This window comes from Glandiceps talaboti, chromosome 23 (assembly GCF_964340395.1).
Source record: "Glandiceps talaboti chromosome 23, keGlaTala1.1, whole genome shotgun sequence".
Lineage (NCBI taxonomy): Eukaryota > Metazoa > Hemichordata > Enteropneusta > Spengelidae > Glandiceps > Glandiceps talaboti.
Window position 1 is genome coordinate 14300641 of NC_135571.1, and position 26177 is coordinate 14326817.

Here is a 26177-nt window from a genome sequence, read left to right on the forward strand (position 1 = left end):
AGAAACTGGGAGTAGCAACGAACAATCAAACCGACTTCACGCATGGTTTGAAAAGTTACTTAATAAGAAGGAAAAAAGTCAAGAGAGGCGTACCGGCGTGGAATTGAGCTGGAAAAAATGGAAAATAAAGTAGAAGCACGATTGAGTGATATTAAGAGAGAACAGAAGTTCGACTTAGAGACATTGAATAAGTTCTTGAAACGACAGGAGATGAACTTACTTCACTAGAATCTCTTTGGCTAAAGCAGCAAGAAAAATAAGTATGAAGATAATAAAAGCTGTGAACTTGAAAGAAAAACTAGAAGACGAAAGGAAAACATTAATTAAGAGAGCACCGCTGAACAAAAGTTGAAAAAAGATATCACAGGGAGAACAGGTTAATTTTGATGAACAGAGAAGATTTCTGACAGCTGAAGATGTTAAAAGTAAAAATGGAGAAGATAATGGTGATAGGAGGAAGATTACAAAACATTGAGAATCTGGTAAGAAGACAAGATTCCAAAACACAGAACAGTATCTATACTCGATTCGCTCCTTTATAATGCAATTAAGAATTACTCAATGATACCCTTGTTCTCATATCTTAACTATTACGAATATTTAACTTTTCAAAATATTTTCCATGTCTTCCCAACCGTTGCATTACTGTAATAAAGTATTTCGAAATCATAATCACGTTATACCTTGTGGAAGTTTACACAAAGCAATGCCATATTGTTCAACATAGAGGGCGATACTGATTTTAGTGTATGTGTAATCTCAACAGACCACCAAACATGTTTGTTGGATTGAAGTGTAATGAACAACTAATCAGGCTTTCAAATAAAGTGACAGATTCAAGTCGCTATTGAGAACGATATTGTGGTGATGACTGTGAGATAACGACTACAAATGTTGAAGAGAAGAAAGAAGGCGTAGTGAAAAACTTATAATCTGTGAGGCTGGAATAGAGATACAATACAGAGGAATGTTTCTACACAACTATTTGGTTTAACAATGATTTAACAAAACACATGAACAAATATATCACATGTACAAATATAAGCAGTTGTAATGATTCAATAAAGTATCTTCGATAAAAATTCCGTTTCGTGAGAGGTTACAAAATTCGATTATTTGCTCTCCAGTATAATCTCAGACCACTGTAGATCATTTGAGTGGTCTGAGGTTCGACCGTTGAGTAAGTGTATTAATTGGACGATTTGGAATTCAACTTTCAGGCACGTTCATAAAACATGTTCATATTAATACCATAAGTATGCCTAACATTATCAATATTAAAACCCATGCACCTCGCATCATCTTGCAATTTATTGTCTCTCCTGCATCAAGTCGATCGTATAGCGTGTTGCCCTCAACCATTACAACAACCTATAGCTACGCGTTTTAACGTCTAAACGTTATATTTTCGCATTGCATGGATGATACTAATTTAACGAAAAGTGCCTACGTTGTCTCTGTCATTTCTTCGAGGTAAATTCCGCTCTGAAACTTTTACATGCATATTCAAGGTTATCAATATTCATGTTGGGTTTAACCAATTACTAACATTGTATAAACTTTTCAATTTCCAACACAGACTGTTTAGAAAGCTATACTTCAAGTTTCGTCCTATCAAAAGCAGACTGAAGTAATTACAAAGCACTCAAACGAAAAATTTTCGAATTAAATTTTGCAAACAGTGAAGAATTTAGGCATTCTCGCAAACCAGAACTGTTATTTCTTTCGCGACACTGCGAAATAAAGCGAGTCGTGGACGGCGCCGTAAAAGAGGCTGTGGTTTTCGACGATGATTATTAAAGGTGGTCAACCTGGGTGCTCTTTTACGGCGTGATGACATTGATACGCAGGTACACAGGGGCGTGTAATATTTCATATATTGTTGTTTTCTTATTGCTTAGAATGTCGTTTTCTTAGGAAAATATCATACGAATCTTGCTGCTACAAATGTATCAATCTCTATACTACTAAGAAATATTAGTCTCTTCCCCTTACATATAGGAATATATATTAATCAAAAGGTTGTTATATTTAGTCTGTAGACCTGGAAAATAACAATCTATGAAATATTACACGCCCCTGTGCGCAGGTACAGTCAACCAAACTTTTCTTGCCAAATGTGTTAAATGCAGGATTGCACCAAGACAAAGTTCTGCCCCCCCCCCCCCCCCGCAATTTTGTCAGGCTACGGCCATGGGGGGGGGGGGGGGTTTCCATCAGGTTGATGAAAAGTCATTGAAACCCCCCCCCCCCCCCTGTAAAAATGAAAATAGGCTGACCCCTATCACTGAATTCTAAAACATTTCGAGTAATAATTGCAAAGCTGAAATATTTTTACGGGAAAAAAAGTTTGATAACATCTCGACAATAAAAGGTAGGGGGAAGAGCTTGATGACATGTCCAATTCTCACGGGGGGGGGGCTAGTGGGTCTACCCCTAGAAGCTCTGGAGGCAAACGTAACGCATAAGTGTGGAGCTCGAGCTTGCGTTTTCATTTAAGCCCGACATGTGTACGTGTATTTCTTAGCTAATGGATCGCGAACCAGTTTTATCCTAGTCTCGGTTACCCAGACTCTCGTCACTGTAGGCACTGCCTACGAGACCTCCCCAAACGTTTGGGAGGTCTCGGCAGTACCCCCACCGACGAGAGTCTGGGTAACCGAGACTAGTTTTATCCTGACCGTGACCGGTAGCTGACCTGTGAAACAAACTAATCTCGCTACTCCAACCGGGGATGGAATCATCCATTTTTTTAAAAGGGGGAACGATCCCAGGAAGCTATTTTCAATGGTCATTTTTTACGTTTAAAAACAAGAGTTAAACAATTAAAATTGTGCTTAGATAACTCTTTAATAGTGTTATTTTGGAATGACGTATCGTTCTAACTCAAAATTTGGAGTGTTTCACATAAATTTTAATGTGTCTCGACCTCTAAATTACCCTATCGCCTAGCAACAAGATCACAACTGCGCACTAACCGCCATTTTGAATATCTGACACCAGCAATTTTATACTGAGTTCTGACATCACCGATGTTACAATTATTTCAAGCTACAAGAAGTTAAGAGAAAGAGGTAAGGAGACATGCATTGAACATGTTGCTTGTCAATTGTGTATCTAGATTCCTTCGTACAAGTAAGCTTCATTTGGAAACGTGTATACTTCCGAATTTGTGTGTATCGTGATCCCGTCTGGAAATGTTTGAGTGTATTATTCTTAGTATTGTCTTTACTTTATTCTGTTTTAAACGTCAATCGATTGATTTTATTGAACACATACATTTACCTCCAATCGCAGGACACCGACACTGGCATTTTTTAAATATTGGATATGTACGTAGGAAGACAATATTCAATATATAATATCCGATCCCAACTTTCGAGTTTGTTTATATTGTATTATTGTACATGTACAGTCCTGCTTGACCGGTCCCTTACTCCATACGCAAGTATGACTAGTTTATGTGCACCTGATCAGCTAATCCGTCTTTATAAACTATAGTATAGTATATATAGCTAAAATGACGCGGGCTTGATGTTCCGCTCATGAGACATTACATTTTTGACACAGAGCTACATGTATATGTATATTTTAGTTATATTTCAACTCTAGATGAACAATAATACTACACAACACACACACAGCAGGATCCTTTGCACAGTCACATTAAAAACTTATATGCATTGTTATTCTTTCACAGTGTAGTAAAAACAGACTTTATTGAAAACATTACATATGGTCTTGGTGGTTTTAATGACTGCAATTGTTTATTTTCTAACTGATAGTCAACATTTCAACTTGACTAATTGTACATCCCCACTGTGCATGGCACCTACATGTACATGTATAGTACACTGTTGTAACCATGTCATAAGACAGTTCTAATGTTATAGAAGACATACATCAATATACAGTACACTATTGTAACCATGTCATAAGACAGTTGTAATGTTATAGAAGACATACATCAATATGCAGTACACTGTTGTAACCATGTCATAAGACAGTTGTAATGTTATAGAAGACATACATCAACATTAACAATATACTGGAATGTGGTTTTATTGAAGTATTTTCACTCAAGTAAAAAGTTTATAAATGTAGTTTGTAGTTTGTGTCACTTTAAGGATTTCAATGGTTAATAATTTTACTATTTTGTTTGCTAATGTTTTTCTCGTGTAGAAGGATGAGTTCACGAGCTTCCACATCCAGTAGGCCACGTGGAAGTGCTGGCAGGCCATTTTCATCACACCAGTCACAAGCTGGTAAAACAAATGGAGCACTCTATCCAGAGATAAGACAAAGGGGATACTATTCTGATATACTAGACACAGATGCAGGACAACAATTAGGGGTATGTATACCACCATTACATCATTCTTTGACCAAACTATGAACCTAGGGTTATAAGTAGGTAAAATCTACTGGGGTTCCCATGTCATTTTTACCTGGGTTCCCAAACAAAATTACCATAGACTCTATTGGGAAACACTGCCATTTTTACCCCTTTCTCCCTTTCTGTTACCTGGGTTCCCCAACCTTAGCAAAAACACTGTATGAAATTATGGTAGTAGACCGAGCAGTGACTCAGACAAATCAGTTTTTCCCCCCAAGGACACGGAGGGACTGGGATGAACTGACAGATTGCATCACAGATCTTGCAACTGTTGTGACAAAATCAGAAGACAATTGTAATGCTATAAAGGCATGCATCAACATTAATATTATAATGGTACTATAATACTTGAATTGAGGTTTGATGTTAGTATTTTCACTTCAGTAAAATATTTATAAACTCAGCGTGTGCAACATCTACATGATAATATTTTGTGTCCTTGTAGAGTGTTTTGAGTGGTCCTGATACAGAACAAGATACATCATGGAGGGTGATGACAGAAGACCATGTTCCTATGGCATCATCATTCCAGGGACCTGAAGATTTACAAGAAAACCTGACTTCACAAGTGTATGGCCCAACTACAGAAATACTTACAAAATCAGTATGTATAGATATCCATCCATATTCTCTACTTCAATCACAAACTGTTCTCAAAAATTCATTAAATTTTTGACAGAGGTACATGTATGCATTGTGAAGGTATTAACTGAAATAAGAGTGGAGTACTATTTGTATGTATTTTTCTCCATCACAAAGTACTCATCAACATGCAGTACTACATGTAGAGGCAAGTGCCAACTACATAGTTGCCCAATTTCATCTATTTTTGGAGACAATATGGAAATATCAATGGTAGGAACACATATTTCTAATATTTAAATATATTCCTGAATCAGTAATTTTCACTCACCACACTGCTTCATGTTTATAGTTTGTATTGCAAGTCAATCAAATATAACATCAGGAAGTACTTAATCTGAATGAGTTCTGTACAACAACATAAACCTATCATTGAAGACATCAACATTTTTTGGTCATGTTATGTATATTTTTTGACAGGCCTGTTAACTGAAAGCACTTGAACTTTAGGTTCACCTGGTACACCTGGTCACATTTATTATTATTGTCCTGACAGACCTCTCTGAAATAACATGTACCTTAGGTTGTTCTTGTCACATGATTTATATCGTTGTTGTTGTTGTTGTTGTTGACAGGACTTTCCATGATTTATATCATTGTTGTTGTTGTTGTTGTTGTTGTTGTTGACAGGACTTTCCTCTGAAGTCACACGAACCAAAGGTTCAGTTGCCATACTTTGTACCACCTGGTCATACACCAAGAAAGATAGAAATTGAACGACAGAAAAGACATTTTACCAAACAAGACCTAGTTGATCTGTTAAGTAAAGAAGGTATAGATACTGACAAACTGATGCCAAAGGCTGATGCATTACATGATGTGGTCACTCTGAACGAATGTGGTGAAGATCCGGCACCATTCCCACCATTCCTTCCATTACACATATTTGATGATACTGAGTATGATTGTAGGACACCACTGGAATGGCTCCAGATGGGTCAAGATAATGGCCTAAGAAGACCAGTACCAGGGAAAGCTTTGCTACCTGCATGGGACTCTGGAGAATCATGTAAGTTATACACCTGCCGACATCAAACTGTGGACAAACATAACTTGTTACTAACAGGGAAAGTAAACAAATGAATTGAATTGGATTAATAACACTTGGCTCAGCAGGTTGGAACAGCAGAGACTTGTATTACATACCATGGTTTGACAACAACAGTTTTATGGCCTCTTTATGTGTACATGAAATGCCAAGGGAACTGGAAATTTGTTGTGAAAGTGAACTGTATGTTTGTATGTATTAAAAGTGGCCATATTTAAAACTGTTTTTATCAAATGATGGAATGTAATACAAGTCTGTGTACTTTGTGAGTGTGAACTATTATGTAAAGTGGCCATAAAACTGTTTTTATCAAATGATGGAATGTAATACAAGTCTCTGTACTTCCAACATGCTGTGCCAAGTGTTATTAATCCAATTCAGTTGTTTACTTTTCCTGTTTGTAACAGGTTCCATTCCTACACGGTGGCAGTGATGTCGGCAGTAGTAATACAATGTTTGAAATGGATCCAAAGTACAATGTAAAGAATACAATTAAATGTACCGATATGTTCCTTGTTTTATTACCAACTTCTGATATATGTACATAATTAAATTGTTACCAGTGGATAAGAACATGTGGAATATTTTGCAGATATACATATTGTTGTGAAAGTGTGTATAACATTACAATGCTTTGGCAATTCAAATCTATCATTTTTTATTCAAATAACATATACAATTGTTATGTTAAATTTCCATAGATTCTACAACTATGTTTGATTTTGACTTCACAAGTAATAGCACAGGGTTCTTCCACAATTTTGAGATATGATTGGGTGGCCTGATTTGCATATCATATAATAACATTTCACAATGAAAACAAAGTTTTCAACATCAAAAATGGTTTAAAATCAATTAAATTTCTATTTTCGGCACTGATTCAATAAGCAAATGAGAAAACACAAAAGTGTAAAGATATTATTTCAGTTTCACAATTTCATCATGGCAAAAACAGAGGGGTGACCCCATGAAAACAGGAGGGTGACCCCATGAAAACAGGAGGGTGGCCCCATGAAAACAGAGAGGTGGCCCCATGAAAACAGAGGGGTGGCTCCATGAAAACAGAGGGGTGGCTCCATGAAAACAGAGGGGTGGCTCCATGAAAACAGAGGGGTGGCTCCATGAAAACAGAGGGGTGGCTCCATGAAAACAGAGGGATGAAAACAGGAGTGGCTCCATGAAACAGAGGGGTGTATAGAGAACCCTGATAGCTCACTCATAATACCCACTACTTGTTTTGTCATTAGTCTACCCAACACAGTGAGAAACAATATAAGATGTAAACATGTGATATAATTTGTGTTTGCTTTCAGTTGATCCTAAGGACCCTAGTCTGGAGTATGAATGGTTTGATGTTGGTATGTTAGACTATGATGCAGAGTCTAAATTGTTTCTTGTACAGAAAGTAGACATCGAAGGACGAATAATTGATGAAACTGGTGAACCTATAGTGAATGGTGGACTCAAAGATGATGGTAGGTATAGCTATGTAGGGTATAGAACTAAACCTATAGTGAATGGTGGACTCAAAGATGATGGTAGGTATAGCTATGTAGGGTATAGAACTAAACCTATAGTGAATGGTGGACTCAAAGATGATGGTAGGTATAGCTATGTAGGGTATAGAACTAAACCTATAGTGAATGGTGGACTCAAAGATGATGGTAGGTATAGCTATGTAGGGTATACAACTAAACCTATAGTCAATGGTGGACTCAAAGATGATGGTAGGTATAGCTATGTAGGGTATACAACTGAGGTCAAACTATAGAATCCATTGAATTTCTGATGAAATATGGTGTTATTTTGAAAAGTAACCCAGGTTTATATATTAACTGTCTTTGAAATATTTTAGACTAATAGACTAAATGATGTACAAAAGAGGACTGTTTTAAGCGTTGTAACAAAAATACTGTCACTATTGAAATTCACATAATGTACAAAAGAGGACATCTCTATTCATACCTTAAACAAACTCTCACTTTCAGTCAAAGACAATAGAAAATACAATAGCATTTAAGAGGAGAGAAAAACCTTTCAGAAAATATATGGGTTGATGGTGTAAACTTTATTCATTGTTGGAAAACAATAACTTGAAAATATGTCACCCTTAAAACCTTCCCTTTGTGCATCTCCACCTTAAGAGCCAAGACTTAATTCATTCCAACTCAGCTAAAAAACCCAGAAGGAATGTTTCAAATGTGCCCTTATGCCGTTCTTTATGTTCTTGTTTTTGTACTGTGAATGTCAAGTCTCTCTACCTACCATACTAACATTTATGGTCCTAATGTGGATTTTGTGGACTTAGGGTGTATGGCAGAATGGTGTGACTTTAGGAGGACGTGTAAGCCATACTACCAAGGTCTGCAAAACCCATATCAGGGCCGTAAATTTATTATCATATACTCTATGCCATGTAATGGTGCGGAAACATCATTTGAATCACACAATCACATAAATTGGCAGTGATATGTTACTTTATTTGATAAAATGTGAAAATAGGGAAGAAATTAACAAAGCTAAATCACTGAGAGAATGGATATCGATGAATGCACCACTGGCCATAGTTGGGCAAAGTGTGTCGGGGCGTAATATGGAAAATTATTGCCCAGGTTTGATGAATTATTCTCCATTGAATTACAAATTGGAAGTCAATACTGGGTGTATACAGTGTACATGCAATAAATACCAATATCAGTGCAATATTGTAACATTGTACCTAATGATTAATGTAACATTGTATCTATTTATTGTAGGTCAAAGAATAGATCTCATCTGTCAGTACTGGATTCCAAGGGTACGTCTTATGTTTATAGCTGAAAACCCAGATTTGTACGCAAAGCGAGTAGCTGAAGCCTTCCGTCTACGAAAACACACCGAAGCATTACTACGGTACAATCTGTATGTAGATTGTATGCCAATGGAAGGTGTGGGTGATTTAGACTCGGAGAGTTTAAAACGAATGGTAGAGTGGGCCAAAGGTGCACCAGCCTTGGCTAAAGACAAAAGGTATTTCATGGATTTATCAACTCTACTCATGTAGACTTTTTTTATGATAACCTGTAACATCAAATAGTTAAAACACAACACAGAAGTCAATAATATAATTTATTTAGGTATTATTCCCCGATATTTATCTTCATTTAGTCTAGTTCCTGACACATCGTATTCCGCACTACGTTATCTTCATACTATTCCGTCTAGTCAATCCCGATACTGAAGGCGTTAGTTGGGGTTCAACTCCATGGTGGCCAAAGCGCAAATGGTGCATGTCAGTAGTCATCCATCACAAATTGAGTTCTAGGATCTAGGACTCATTTGATATGCAAAAAATGTCCAACCAGGACTCCACCTCCAATCTATTTAAACTAAAATTATATGGGGATGCGATGTCGTCATGTTTATATGAATGCTGTAGGGGGGAGCACAGAATTCTGTGTGAGAGTAACCGAATTGACTACAGGTAGATTAATCTTCATTCAACCAAGGAAAATATATAAGTGACCTAGGGGGCCTTGTCACTATGAGTATTTTCCAGCCAAATGAAGGAAAATATTGGGGAATGAAATAGTTGTACCATAATTTATGACAATTTGGGGAAAATAATGTGGATTTGGAACATTTTGATGCATATTTCAAGCACTGTAGAACCAATGACATAGACATGTGTTGTTAAGACGTAAAACAACCAGGGTATATAATCCATAGTTTCTGTTCAAAGACAATAACTTGGCTTGTATGTGGTATAATGTCACTTATACCATGATTGTATAATTTACATGGGTATGTATATGAGTCTTGAATATAATATCCATACCTTAGTCAATATAGGTTATTATCATATGTTTTCTATATTATTTCAGTCTTGATGACTATATCTATACCTTAGAAAAAGAAGTCAATATAGTTAATTGTTACATGTTTTCTATATTATTTTTGTCTTGATGACTATAGCCATACCTTAGAAAAAGAAGTCAATATAGGTCATTGTGACATGTTTTCTATATTATTTCAGTCTTGATGACTTTATCCATACCTTAGAAAAAGAAGTCAATATAGGTTATTGTTACATGTTTTCTATATTATTTCAGTCTTGATAACTTTATCTATACCTTAGAAAAAGAAGTCAATATAGGTTATTGTTACATGTTTTCTATATTATTTCAGTCTTGATGACTTTATCTATACCTTAGAAAAAGAAGTCAATATAGGTTATTGTTACATGTTTTCTGTATTATTTCAGTCTTGATAACTTTATCTATACCTTAGAAAAAGAAGTCAATATAGGTTATTGTTACATGTTTTCTATATTATTTCAGTCTTGATGACTATATCCATACCTTAGAAAAAGAAGTCAATATAGATTATTGTTACATGTTTTCTATATTATTTCAGTCTTGATGACTTTATCTATACCTTAGAAAAAGAAGTCAATATAGGTTATTGTTACATGTTTTCTGTATTATTTCAGTCTTGATAACTTTATCTATACCTTAGAAAAAGAAGTCAATATAGGTTATTGTTACATGTTTTCTATATTATTTCAGTCTTGATGACTATATCCATACCTTAGAAAAAGAAGTCAATATAGATTATTGTCGGGCCATGAACAGAATTACATTTGACAAGACAGTGACTGAAAACTCAGGTACATTTGCATATGTATCAATACCAGAAAAAGAGATAGAAGTGACACCCGATAGAGGTAAGTAAAATTTGACATTTAACACTGTGGGATTATGATAAAGTGACTGGTTCCTCAGAAAAAATATTATGTATCTAAGCCTGTGAGAATCCATATAACTCCTCAGATAAAATATTACGTATCTAAGCCTGTGAGAAGTAAATCTAAATCAACTTTGATACCACTTTTTGTAATATTTTTGTTGAATTTTACAAGTCAGCATGTTTTATTGTAACAGGTTATTACCATGATGTACCTGACTATCCGTTTGATGAAATCTATGATAGTTTTGCCTTCAATTCACTACTGACAAGAGAAGAAGCCATTGTAGCTATGATGAAAGTACGCACAGAATGCAACAAAGTTGGCGGCATGTCACTCTTTCATGTACCTATGACAAAGTATTTGAGACTAGAGGAATTTGAACAAACACAGAGTCAAGCAAGTTCACAGGTCAGTATACTAAAATGTGTGTGCAGTAAACTGTGGAAGTATATCTGTTGTTACAGTGCATTGCAAAATATAAAAGTGTAACTCTGGTACACAGTGCATACTGTAGAAGTGTACCTGTTGTTATAGTGTGGTGCAAAATTTAAAAGTGTATCTCTAGTACACAGTGCATACTGTAGAAGTGTACACATTGTTACAGTGTGGTGCAAAATTTAAAAGTACAAATTATATTTATTTATACTGGATACCCTATAAAGGTACAAGGTCATGGTGATGTAACATCATGAAATGACTCTCCCTACAGAACCCATAGTTTATGAAAATGTCTGTATATCCTTGAGTGAGGTTCACCTTTAATTGTAAATTGTTAACTGTTCTTCTAGGTTCAACTGTTTCTAAAAGATAGTTGGATTTCTACACTACGTGCTGCCATCAGAACAAGTCTACGTGATGTAGGTAAAGGGTGGTTTAATTTACATGAAACTAACTGGGAAGTCTATCAAATCTCCAAACTCAAGAAGTTTATGGAAATGGTCAAGTTTTCAATGCAGGTAAATATACATGTAGTCTTTTAAAATGTCCACCACTAAAGTTGTCATATGTAGTTGTAATGAAATAATGGTGTATTCTAGAATGATGAATTCAAGCTTCTAGTACCTGTATGCTGATTGGATTGGTGGAGTATTCACACACACACACACACACACACACACACACACACACACACACACACACACACACACACACACACACACACACACACACACACACACACACACACTTACACACACAGTGTTCTTATTGGACAAGTACATCAGCTATAATTTTGTACCCATACTTTTGATTGGTTCTGTACAGCTCCTATTCTAGTACCTGTATTGTGATTGGATAGTTGGAGTATTCACAAAAATTACACTGTCTTCTTGTTGGGAAAGTAATTTTGTACTTTTACTATGATGGTTCTGTACAGCCTCAAATGCTGATGGGACAAGTATACAGTTATCCAAACCAAATATTTTATTTTGATGTATTTTTTAGGATTCATTGAGGTACTTGGTGCAGGACTCCTTGGTCAATATCTCACAAATGATAGTAGATGCATCACACATGGTGTTGAACACTCAGGAAGAGATGGAATGGAGTGGTGATGTGCTTAGTAGTAAATACAGGTAAGCAATATTTGCAAGATTTCTGTTGAACTTGACAATGAAGTGTAGCAATGCTAGGAAGACAATGTTGTTTGTGGGCAATGAATGGATTTGTAATTGTACATTTCATGACTGTTTGATGTTTGATACTATATTCTAGCGATGTGGTAAACATTACTATATAATTGTATCCATATACTACTTTGGCAATCAAGGTGTCAGTTTACTAAGATAGATACAAACTAAAACTATTGTTGCAACATAAAGGAGGCTATTGAATGTGTGTTGAATTAATTGTACTCACACAGTATAGTGACATGTGAGATGACTTCAGTGAACTTGAAGTGTGTATTTTTTAGGACTTCCAATGTTTACACTATCTCTATTACCGTTAGAGTAATTATACCTGCACAACAGAGGCACCAATACTACCTACTTGTGTAATCTAACAAGTGTGTGTTTATCTTAGTAAACCAAGACCTTGATTACCAGAGTAGCATTTATTACTGTATTAACACTAATCAATCAATGTCTTTACACTAAATACATGCAGTCCTGGCCTAGTTGATATGGTGTTTGATTCAAAGACAAACAGAATGAGGTGAAACTGTATAGGTTTGATCTCCAACTCCATCTCTTTACTATCCTTGTACAGTGCATGTGACACCTATTAAAGACTCTGTAATATAATTATGACTCTTACTGGTTGCTGTGTGTCCTTGCTATGTTTGGAAACACCTTCAGAGGGGTTAATTCAGATATGAACAACCTTTAGTAGAGGGTGCAAATGGTTACCATGGAAACTCACACCAAAGGCATGCAGTGGTATACATGGGAATACCCACACTACATGTAGAGGGTTGTAGATGGGTTTTCTATCATGCAGTAGAACACATACAATAAAATTGATGAATAATAACCTCTCTGGAAGGACCTCCCCTCCCCATCTCTACAAGGACTTCCCCCTCCCCATCTCTAGAAGGACTTCCCCCTCCCCATTGCAAAACATAACAAAGAAGTTCCCTACAATATCGAAATGTGTATTTATTAAAAATATTAATAGCAGGTGTTGTCAAATTGTTTTATTACATATCACCTCATTAGAATATAATGTGTGTGTGTCTGATTAACTTAACGAATACATTGACACATTCATATGTGAAGATCTTAGTATTCAAAGCATGTATTCTGGAATGATTGGCATGGATGTTTAATTACCATGGCAACACTGACACTACTTGTTCCTTCTGTGCATGAAACTGGCATTCAATATTAAGCATGTTATTATCAAATTACTTATAGAATGTTATATATACCATTTTGGATCAGTCTGTGTGTGTCATTAGAGTGTGTTTGGCTACTATGCAATCTTTAGTTTTTCACATTTATACATGATACAGAATAATGAAAGTATACATTATTGCCAGACAAAATAGAATGGAAATTCAATATAACTTACTTCCCATTGACTTTGTCATATAGTGACCCATACATATACAATATAACTTACTTCCCATTGACAGAAGAAAAACGGCCATGGCACGGGGACAAGTAGACATTTATTTTTTATACTTTTAAATTATCAAAAAAAGAAGAAGATGGTTATAAAGTAAGTTAGTAGAAGACAGAGAGATGTAGGTTAATTAGTTTGATTTACATAACAAAGTGTATTGTTGTATACTTACATTGTATGTACTTACTAACAATTGTTCATTGGATATTATTTCAGACCAAAAAAGAACCCATTGTTTTTGGTGGATCTAGTTCTTGACAAGGAAGGTTCACACTACAGTACACATCTGAATAACTTTGAAAGTGTACTGATTGGATTATTTGATAGCGCCATTGGTAAAACTCAAAGTGTTCCACAACTAGAGAAGGTAAGTAACTTACTGCTGTCTTCAACTCTGATGTCCTAGGTTACAACAAGTTAAGATGATGTCCTAGGTTACAACAAGTTAAGATGATGTCCTAGGTTACAACAAGTTAAGATGATGTCCTAGGTTACAACAAGTTAAGATGGTGTCCTAGGTTACAACAAGTTAAGATGATGTCCTAGGTTACAACAAGTTAAGATGATGTCCTAGGTTACAACAAGTTAAGATGATGTCCTAGGTTACAACAAGTTAAGATGATGTCCTAGGTTACAACAAGTTAAGATAGTGTCCTAGGTTACAACAAGTTAAGATGATGTCCTAGGTTACAACAAGTTAAGATGATGTCCTAGGTTACAACAAGTTAAGATAGTGTCCTAGGTTACAACAAGTTAAGATGATGTCCTAGGTTACAACAAGTTAAGATGGTGTCCTAGGTTACAACAAGTTAAGATGATGTCCTAGGTTACAACAAGTTAAGATGATGTCCTAGGTTACAACAAGTTAAGATAGTGTCCTAGGTTACAACAAGTTAAGATAGTGTCCTAGGTTACAACAAGTTAAGATGATGTCCTAGGTTACAACAAGTTAAGATGATGTCCTAGGTTACAACAAGTTAAGATGATGTCCTAGGTTACAACAAGTTAAGATGAAAGATGATGTCCTACGTTACAACAAGTTAAGATGATGTCCTAGGTTACAACAAGTTAAGATGATGTCCTAGGTTACAACAAGTTAAGATGATGTCCTAGGTTACAACAAGTTAAGGTGATGCCCTAGGTTACAACAAGTTAAGATGATGTCCTAGGTTACAACAAGTTAAGATGATGTCCTAGGTTACAACAAGTTAAGATGATGTCCTAGGTTACAACAAGTTAAGGTAGCGTCCTAGGTTACAACAAGTTAAGATGAAAGATGATGTCCTAGGTTACAACAAGTTTAGATGATGTCCTAGGGTACAACAAGTTAAGATGATGTCCTAGGTTACAACAAGTTAAGATGATGTCCTAGGTTACAACAAGTTAAGATGGTGTCCTAGGTTACAACAAGTTAAGATGATGTCCTAGGTTACAACAAGTTAAGATGGTGTCCTAGGGTACAACAAGTTAAGATGATGTCCTAGGTTACAACAAGTTAAGATGATGTCCTAGGTTACAACAAGTTAAGATGATGTCCTAGGTTACAACAAGTTAAGATGATGTCCTAGGGTACAAAGTTAAGGTAGCGTCCTAGGTTACAACAAGTTAAGATGATGTCCTAGGGTACAACAAGTTAAGATGATGTCCTAGGTTACAAAGTTAAAGGTAGCGTCCTAGGGTACAACAAGTTAAGATGATGACCTAGGTTACAACAAGTTAAGACGGTGTCCTAGGTTACAACAAGTTAAGATGATGTCCTAGGTTACAACAAGTTAAGATGATGTCCTAGGTTACAACAAGTTAAGATGGTGTCCTAGGTTACAACAAGTTAAGATGGTGTCCTAGGTTACAACAAGTTAAGATGATGTCCTAGGTTACAACAAGTTAAGATGATGTCCTAGGTTACAACAAGTTAAGATGGTGTCCTAGGTTACAACAAGTTAAGATGATGTCCTAGGTTACAACAAGTTAAGATAGTGTCCTAGGTTACAACAAGATAAGATGATGTCCTAGGTTACAACAAGTTAAGATGATGTCCTAGGTTACAACAAGTTAAGATGATGTCCTAGGTTACAACAAGTTAAGATGATGTCCTAGGTTACAACAAGTTAGGTGCCTGGTAATCTTCCAATACCGTGTCATATTCTTCTAGTAATTCTAACCCTATCTGTAAAACTCAACAAGACAACATTGTGCTCAAAATATACATTTCCTCCCTAAGTTACTTCAAGTCATATAAACCTCAAACAGAATACTCACAAGGTGGTGAAGCAAAGATTTTAAAATTGACCAACTTTTCTGTTAATCTGTTTTGTTTGTTTTTACTTGACAGTTTGTACTAGAAGACATCTTTTGGGCTGATACTCCCCTTCTTGAATCGGTAGGGGAGCATGAGCCTCCTGTGGAAGAATTGAGAGAAACAATTCGTAATGCTATCAAGAAATCACTGAATCCTATGAAGGCATATGCCAGGGCCTACGAGATGCACTTAGAGCTGATGAATTTAGATATTAACCTGTATATCAAGTAAGTCAATAAATTTAGATATTAACCAGTATATCAAGTAAGTCAATAAATTTAGATATTGACCAGTATATCAAGTAAGTCAATAAATTTAGATATTAACCAGTATATCATGTAAGTCAATAAATTTAGATATTAACCAGTATATCAAGTAAGTCAATACATTTAGATATTACCCAGTATATCAAGTAAGTCAATAAATTTAGATATTAACCAGTATATCAAGTAAGTCAATAAATTTAGATATTAACCAGTATATCAAGTAAGTCAATTAATTTAGATATTAACCAGTATATCAAGTAAGTCAATAAATTTAGATATTAACCTGTATATCAAGTAAGTCAATAAATTTAGATATTAACCTGTATATCAAGTAAGTCAATAAATTTAGATATTAACCTGTATATCAAGTAAGTCAATAAATTTAGATATTAACCTGTATATCAAGTAAGTCAATAAATTTAGATATTAACCTGTATATCAAGTAAGTCAATAAATTTAGACAGTGCATATATGTGTATGATTCTCTATACTTGAATTGATTTGAATTGAATTGAATTGAATTGATTTGAATTGAAATGTTTATTCACCAGATACAAAACATTTTTATGTACATTTCAAAAAGGAGGATAATATATCTGGGTTGAGGGCCACAGAAATAGTTGAGGGCCAAGAATCGATCCTTGTCGGACGCCACACTGAATGTGTTCATTCAAAAACACACAACAATACTGTTTGAACGGTCTACTGTTGATTATATACTGGTATATGTAGTTGTATTTTATTGGTAGACTAGGGAGCATTATGAGCTATTTTCTTGTTTTACTAGGGAGTATGATGCTAAAGAGCACACCGCAGCAGAGGTGAAGAAAGAGATAGAGCTTCACTTGGCAGAGAAGGAGAAATTGGAGAACAGTATTCCTAGCAGTATTGTGATTGGTCCATATCATGTTAACACTGAGACTGTTCGACAGGGACTCAGCAAGAAGCGTAAAGCCCTTGCTAATGCCCTCCTTGAACTACTCGCAAAGAAACTACGTAAACAAGCTGATGATGTGAGTCTAGTGATTGTCATCATCACCCTTGTGTGTGCATCTAACTCTGTAATCAATCCATCCATCATACAAAAATAACCCTTGTAGGTGTTGCAGCCAACTGTGTTGTTTTAATCACTGTTAGTTTAGTGTACACTGACTGTGAATGGACAAGTCCATGTATCTCTAGTGCTATTTATGTACCAGCACTGTGTGCATGATGTAGTCTACTGTGTTATATTCTATACTGTACTATGTATTTACATTGTACAGACATTACTTAGCACAGCTGCTTATAGATATAAAACTTAGTAGTGCAAAGCGTTAATTTCTTTCTGCATCTATAGTTAGTATGCTGTACAGTTGCTACATGTTGTAGTAGAATTGTTAGGTATGCACAGAAATGTAATCACCCTCTGCACCATAAAATCTTTGTACTAATTGACCAGCTGGTTGCAACACCCTCTAGGGTCATTTTTGTGTGATGGATCTGCATTCACCATGTTCTAGTGTGGGTAATTTTTAAATTTTCTATATTTCTCTGTTTGAGTGCATATATGTGATGCATGTGTTAGTTTGTACTTCTATTCCATACTTATTGTTTCCCATAAGGCATGTTTGCATGTTAGTTTTGTAGGGACTTTGTTTACTATGGAATAGATAGCTATTTTGCCCAATTTATAACAATGCATGCATTATTATTTATAAGTGGAAACAATAGCAAATACAGAAGATGTACTTGTATGCAGAAAGGTAACAAATACATTCTAAGTAAGTCATACAAATTCCTTTTCAAAAGCGAAAACAAGTAAATAGTATAAAGGAGTACTTGGGGACAATCACACAATGTCACACAAGCTAGAAATAAACCAAGTTTGTTGTTGTAAGTGAAACCCAACCCAGGATTATATACAACGTTTTCTTGATTTGTTCAATTTTACTATCTTAGACAGATACATGTTATTTGTATAGTATGTAACAATAATGTCAAATAATACAATGTAACATTCATCAACATCTTAAAATGGTACTGTAAAGTCTACTGGTCAGTAGAATTATATGACTGTATGGGTAGTATGCAGGGATTCTAATTTTATAGGGGGAGGGGGTATACTAACATGGGTACCATTACCAATCCAGCCCATGAAATACTAGTGGTAATAATGGGGGGGGGGGGGGGGGGGGGGGTTGTTTATCTCCAGAGATATTTAATGAGTGTGTATGTATGGAGGAGGGAAGTGTGTGTGTGTGTGTGTGTGTGTGTGTGTGTGTGTGTGTGTGTGTGTGTGTGTGTGTGTGTGCATGTATATTTTTTATATGGTGGGGGATAACAAATGGTCCTCTAAATTAAAATCTGCTTCTGTACATGTCCTATAAAGTCACAACATGCAGTATTGAATTGTGTATGTAATATAGAGAGGTAAAGCTTTCTTTGCTGTGTGCATAATACTATGAATGTACATTACATTAACAAATTGTCATGTTTTTATCTTCTATTTCTTTCATGCCTAACGTGTGGAAACTAACCTTTGACCTCTGTTTTGAAATGAATTATGGGTTTTCAATTATTACTCTGTCCTGTATGGTCAATCTTTATCCCTAATTATCTGATAAATAGGCATGTGAAGAGTTCAAGTACATTTCCCGGCGACTCTTTGAGAAACCAAACCAAATTGAAGATCTTTCTGAGATGAAGACATGGATGGAAACTATCCCAGATAAATTGAAAGAACACCAGGAAATCATTGACAAAGCAATGTCTGATTATGAACTTATTGAAGAGTTTTATTACAATCTGTCAACTGATGATTTCAATGCAAAGTGAGTTATTACAATCTGTCAACTGATGACTTCAATGCAAAGTGAGTTGTTACAATCTGTCAACTGATGACTTCAATGCAAAGTGAGTTGTTACAATCTGTCAACTGATGATTTCAATGCAAAGTGAGTTGTTATAATTTGATGATCTTTGATCAAAATTGACTGTTCAACTGACATTTATAGATTGTGATAATAGACAAGTATCACTATTTAGTTGCTATTCTTTGTAACTTTAACAAGTAGTACGATATAATGTATGACTCAAATCTAATTAATATGCTTGTAATGGCTCACAAGAACTATAGAGAGAAAATAGAATGGAAACCAAATTGCCAACCTGTGACTTACCTGAAATGGCAAGTTAGCAAGGCATGAATTACTGAGGGTTTCCTGTAATCTGGAATTTCTAACTCCATGTGACGTGTTCCTGTCCAATCATTGGACAACATAGTTATCTTTTATGTACCCCATGTGACTTGTTCTTGACCAATCACAAGACACCATTTCAATATTTCAATATGTTTATTTTCAGATGGACAGCTGTAGGATGGCCACACAAGATAGATATACAGATGCAGCAAGTATACAACCAATTAGAAGAAGACCAAGAACGTTTCCAGAAGATACAGATAACGGATCAGAACAACTTCCAAGACCGGCTGGACACTTTGCAGGTTTATACAATGAGATCTTTGTCCATATTGGTTGTAATGTGTCATTTGTACAAGACAATACACAGTTGGTTCTATCAAATGATCTATACTACCATGTACTACACTCCTCATTCTCTACTTGATCAAGATTTCTTACAACTTTTGCTACTAGTTTCAAAATTTATTTTTGTTTGATTTACGCTGTATTTGGCATAACTTTCACATCAAGAATGAGTTGTTTAATCACAAACATACTCACTCATTCACTCATCTATCCATCCATCCATCATCCATCATTCCATCCGTCCATCCATCCATCCATCCATCCATCCATCCATCTATCCATCCATCCATCCATTCTTCCATCCATCCATCCATCCATCCCTCCACCCACTCATCCAATGAACAAGTTCTTGATACCTCTCTGTGTATTAGTGTTCATTCTAACTACCCCACTATCACTATGTACTTCACTATGACAACCTCCCTACCTATCACTATGTACTTCACCATGACAACCATGCCAAAAAAACCTATTGTAGTAGTAATCATATTAATACTCCTATGTGTAGTTTTAGATAACTATGTCTATAGTTTGTATGTTTGTTTTAACACATCAGTTGATGTCTATCAGGACCATAATACCTGACTGTACTCTACAACGTACAATAACCTCCTATTAGTTGTATACACTCTATAAATGAGTAAAAAAATTAGAATAACCCTGTCTCGTCTTGTATGTGATAGAAAACTAATCTATGTCAGTAGCTACTACTTAGTTATAGTAAATGTCTCTAGTTATAATTGTAAGGTCAATTTTGGCATGGTTGACATGATACAACTGTCAATGTCTACAAATGACCCATTAACGTATCCCATAATACTACAGGTTTTATTGTATAGGACTGCCTTAAATGTGTCCAGTGCGGTCCCTATGTGTGGTGTTATCAAATCATAAAATGATTTCATTCTAATCTTATCATGTTATCATATATGCATACTCTGCACTCATTGCAACCATGTGATGCACATTATAACACTTCACATAGACGAAGCTGTCCCTGCCTCCGTTTTCACTAAATGTAATCTAATAGACAAGTCATTGGGTTCAAGGTGTGGTTAACTTGGTATGGTATGACAGTATCATCTCATCTAGTCTAATGTAATGAAATGGCAGTTATTAGGCTAACATGGAGCATGTTCATTAAGCAAAACTAGCACACAACACATATTAAGTTTAACTACAGGTAGGATTATGTTAGACCTACTTAAGAAAACAAAGTAAAAGTGCAATGTGACACTCTAGACTCAAAAGTTTGCTAATACTTCCACCTTTTGATAAACCAAAGTGAGATGACAACATTCAAGAAACAAAAGTTTGCTAGTACCGTGAAATTACGACATTCAAGAAACAAAAGTTTACTACAGTGAAATGACGACATTCAGTCCTATATGATTTGACATCTAGGAAACAAGAGAAAGATCATTTTTTAGTATGTGTAGTAAATATTATATAGATGGAAGAAAAACAGAAATAGTGAAGGAAGATTTCATAATAGTATACCACAACAAAAACTGTGTAAGAATGGAGATTATTGTTCATGATTCCAAGAATCAATAGGACAGTACCATATAGTTACTTTGGAATGTCACATGAATTTATCGTTACTGTCCCAGTGTAAGAATGTTTTGCTTAATGAACTATATGTATATCTCCATGTATGATAGCCAATCATATAGTGTCATGTAATGCAATGGTAAGGTGCATGACGTCATGTAATGCAATGGTAAGGTGCATGACTTAGTAACAATATCTACATATCATGAAGGTGAATAGTTGCATCAATCCAAGACAAATGATAACTTTCTCAGAGATGATATGATGCATGACTTGGACCATGATTCTATCACTATCACTATATCAGTCATAGCTATTTAACCTTTAACCTTTGTCATAAACTTATTACCCATAATGCTTGTATTGAATCATCACTCATCTAGTCAAATGAATCTATCAAATGAAGACATGATCACACACACACACACATACACACACACGCACGCACGCACACACACACACATACATACACACACATTAACACACACACACACACACACACACACACACACACACACACACACACAGTGGTATCATCTGACCCCATACAGTGCTTTACATTACATATACTTTAATAATGAGTTCATCCCATACAGATGGTTGTTGCTGGCTTTGCTGCACATACTGACATCAACAAGTCACATGAAGTTGGTAATGAAGTAAGAAGAGTTAATAAACAACTAAAGGAATGCCAGACACTTTCCTCAATGTACAACAACAGAGAACGTCTATTTGAACTGCCACTCACAAATGTAAGTCAACAACAGAAATTGTCTACGTATTTGAAATGCCACTCACAAATGTAAGTCAACAACAGAAATTGTCTATGTATTTGAAATGCCACTCACAAATGTAAGTCAACAACAGAAATTGTCTATGTATTTGAAATGCCACTCACAAATGTAAGTCAACAACAGAAAATGTCTACGTATTTGAAATGCCACTCACAAATGTAAGTCAACAACAGAAAATGTCTATGTATTTGAAATGTCACTCACAAATGTAAGTCAACAACAGAAAATGTCTATGTATTTGAAATGCCACTCACAAATGTAAGTCGACAACAGAAATTGTCTATGTATTTGAAATGCCACTCACAAATGTAAGTTGACAACAGAAAATGACTACGTATTTGAAATGCCACTCACAAATGTAAGTTGACAACAGAAAATGACTATGTATTTGAAATGCCACTCACAAATGTAAGTCGACAACAGAAAATGACTACGTATTTGAAATGCCACTCACAAATGTAAGTCAACAACAGAAATTGTCTATGTATTTGAAATGCCACTCACAAATGTAAGTCGACAACAGAAATTGTCTATGTATTTGAAATGCCACTCACAAATGTAAGTCAACAACAGAAAATGACTATGTATTTGAAATGCCACTCACAAATGTAAGTCGACAACAGAAATTGTCTATGTATTTGAAATGCCACTCACAAATGTAAGTCGACAACAGAAATTGTCTATGTATTTGAACTGCCACTCACAAATGTAAGTCAACAACAGAAATTGTCTATGTATTTGAAATGCCACTCACAAATGTAAGTTGACAACAGAAATTGTCTATGTATTTGAAATGTCACTCACAAATGTAAGTGAACAACAGAAAATGTCTATGTATTTGAAATGTCACTCACAAATGTAAGTGAACAACAGAAAATGTCTACGTATTTGAAATGCCACTCACAAATGTATTAAAGTCAACAACAGAAAATGTCTACGCATTTGAAATGCCACTCACAAATGTAAGTCAACAACAGAAAATGTCTACGTATTTGAAATGCCACTCACAAATGTAAGTCAACAACAGAAATTGTCTATGTATTTGAAATGCCACTCACAAATGTAAGTCAACAACAGAAATTGTCTATGTATTTGAAATGCCACTCACAAATGTATGTCAACAACAGAAATTGTCTATGTATTTGAAATGCCACTCACAAATGTATGTCGACAACAGAAAATGTCTACGTATTTGAAATGCCACTCACAAATGTAAGTCAACAACAGAAATTGTCTATGTATTTGAAATGCCACTCACAAATGTATGTCGACAACAGAAAATGTCTACGTATTTGAAATGCCACTCACAAATGTAAGTCAACAACAGAAATTGTCTATGTATTTGAAATGCCACTCACAAATGTAAGTCAACAACAGAAATTGTCTATGTATTTGAAATGCCACTCACAAATGTATGTCGACAACAGAAATTGCCTACGTATTTGAAATGCCACTCACAAATGTAAGTCGACAACAGAAATTGTCTATGTATTTGAAATGCCACTCACAAATGTAAGTCATCTATGTAATCCATGCTATTCTGCCAAGGAAATTACAAGTAACCTAAGGGGCCTTGTCACTACGAGTTGTAGACAAGACATGACAAAACACTTAGGTGAAGAGTATTTTCCGACTGAGTGAAGACAAATATTGAGAAATCATAGACTGTACTACAGTACAGTACAGTACAGTACAGTATATCATATTTCATTTGATTTTATTTGATATGACAATGTAAAAAATACATTATCTAGAATATATATAAAACACTAAATGTACTTATGCCTCCTCAAGTATAATATATGACAAATTGTGGAAAATAACGGTCATTTGGAATGTTTTGACTTGTATTTTGAGCACCTTGAAACTTATGACTGAAACAAGATGGATTGTAGAGATGTAGAATGATCAGGGTATATAACCCATATTTTCTGTTCAAAGACAATAACTTGGGATGTTTTTGGTATGATGTAAACTTGACTTATGATTTTTTTTGTATTGACAGTATGATAAACTTGCCAGGCTTATCAAAGACTTTGAACCATTCAAGAATCTATGGATCACCACATCTGATTGGTTGAAATGGCATGAAAGCTGGATGAATGATCCACTCACATCCATTGATTCAGAACAGTGTGAAAGAACTGTGATGGAATCATTCAAGACAATGCATAAATGTGTCAAGTATTTTAAAGACATTCCTGGTAGGTGATATTATGGGATGGTTTATGTACCCCCATGTACTTTTAGAAAGTGGAAAACTGCATAGTATGATACACACACCCCTTTGTCTTCTGTGGACTTTGTAACATTAGAACGTATTAAGTTCCTACTTATAAAAGGCTTTAGTGGTACTGTGTTTTGTATGTTATTGTATATTTTACACAAAAAATGATGGTCTGGTAGTACTCTTGATACCAGATTTAAAATGAATGTCTTCCGTTTGGGCAAAGTCTTTAGATTTTCGTTCCTAAACACACATTGTCAATAATTGTTAGGATGCAACAAAACAGTTATGTTTTAAGTATATGTACCAAATTGAGCTGAATTTAAAGACTGCATGTTTATCACAACTGAACTGATACCACTACTCTACACCTTAAGTCATTTCTCTAACATATACATTAATTGTTGTCATACTAACTCTCTATGAATGTCTTCATTCTTACTAATAATTCTTGCTTTCTTTTCTCCAATTTTTCTCTTCAATTGCACCATCTTGGTTTTTACGTCACTCATCACAACTTTCATCTTAAATATACAATCACTGTTATATACCTTATTGCATGTCAATCATCGATTTGACCTTTGACCTTTGTTTTCTATGAATTAATATGATGTATCTGTGTGTTTGCACTATCTCCATGCATGGACTGACTTAATATGATGTATCTGTGTGTTTGCACTATTTCCATGCATGGACTGACTTAATGCTCTGACTCTGAACTTTGAACTTTGGCAATCTTTGTACATTGTATATCAACCTTGATCTGTGCTACATTGATTTATTGTCTTGTTTGCAATGATATCATTCTTGTCCACTGACTATATACATATTTATTGACCTGTGTGCAATGATATCATTCTTGTCCACTGACTATATACATATTTATTGACCTGTGTGCAATGATATCACCCTTGTCCACTGACTATATACATATTTATTGACCTGTGTGCAATGATATCATTCTTGTCCACTGACTATATACATATTTATTGACCTGTGTGCAATGATATCACCCTTGTCTACTGACGATATACATATTTATTGACCTGTGTGCAATGATATTACCCTTATCCACTGACTATATACCTATTTATTGTCTTGTATGCAATGATATCACCCTTGTCCACTGACTATATACATATTTATTGCCCTAAATGATTATTGAACTAAAATGAAATATTGTTATTATTGCCCTCATATCTCAAAATGATCTTGTCATGAAATATTTATTTCTGTGAATTGATATTACCCTGAGACAATGACACCATGTGACAAAATATTACCTATTTTGTTTTGTGACCTTATAAAAAACTAACACAGCTACTCACCCTGCTTATCCATGTACAGGTGTACAGAACGTAGCCTTGGAAATCAAACAATGGGTTGAGGACTTCAAACCCTACATTCCACTAATCCAAGGTCTCCGAAATCCCGGAATGAGAGAACGTCATTGGCAGGCATTGTCTCAGGAATTAGGTTTTACAGTCAGACCAAAACAGTCACTGACATTTAGTAAGTGTCTAGAAATGGGTCTACAGTCACATATTGATAAAATTGCCAAAGTGGCTGAAGTGGCTGGTAAAGAATACTCTATAGAACAGGTATGTACACCTTAATGCCAGCTTG

General features: G+C 35.2%; 1 protein-coding gene across 4 annotated transcripts in view; it reads left to right on the forward strand.

The window, feature by feature from the left end:
* Nucleotides 1-2974: 2974 nt before the first annotated feature.
* The window catches only part of LOC144452982 (dynein axonemal heavy chain 1-like), a 94897-nt gene continuing 71694 nt past the window's right edge, over nucleotides 2975-26177 (forward strand). For all 4 annotated transcript variants that reach the window (XM_078144229.1, XM_078144230.1, XM_078144232.1 and 1 more), the window contains exons 1-18: nucleotides 2975-3074; nucleotides 4183-4354; nucleotides 4842-5000; nucleotides 5669-6047; nucleotides 7400-7561; nucleotides 8843-9095; nucleotides 10634-10791; nucleotides 11009-11223; nucleotides 11604-11771; nucleotides 12259-12389; nucleotides 14098-14248; nucleotides 16214-16407; nucleotides 17234-17459; nucleotides 19057-19259; nucleotides 19792-19933; nucleotides 22127-22282; nucleotides 24330-24528; nucleotides 25899-26152. In XM_078144229.1, coding sequence (XP_078000355.1) covers nucleotides 4187-4354; nucleotides 4842-5000; nucleotides 5669-6047; nucleotides 7400-7561; nucleotides 8843-9095; nucleotides 10634-10791; nucleotides 11009-11223; nucleotides 11604-11771; nucleotides 12259-12389; nucleotides 14098-14248; nucleotides 16214-16407; nucleotides 17234-17459; nucleotides 19057-19259; nucleotides 19792-19933; nucleotides 22127-22282; nucleotides 24330-24528; nucleotides 25899-26152 — 3318 coding nt within the window. In that variant the 5' untranslated portion in view covers nucleotides 2975-3074; nucleotides 4183-4186. The remainder of the gene's footprint in view (nucleotides 3075-4182; nucleotides 4355-4841; nucleotides 5001-5668; nucleotides 6048-7399; nucleotides 7562-8842; nucleotides 9096-10633; nucleotides 10792-11008; nucleotides 11224-11603; nucleotides 11772-12258; nucleotides 12390-14097; nucleotides 14249-16213; nucleotides 16408-17233; nucleotides 17460-19056; nucleotides 19260-19791; nucleotides 19934-22126; nucleotides 22283-24329; nucleotides 24529-25898; nucleotides 26153-26177) is intronic.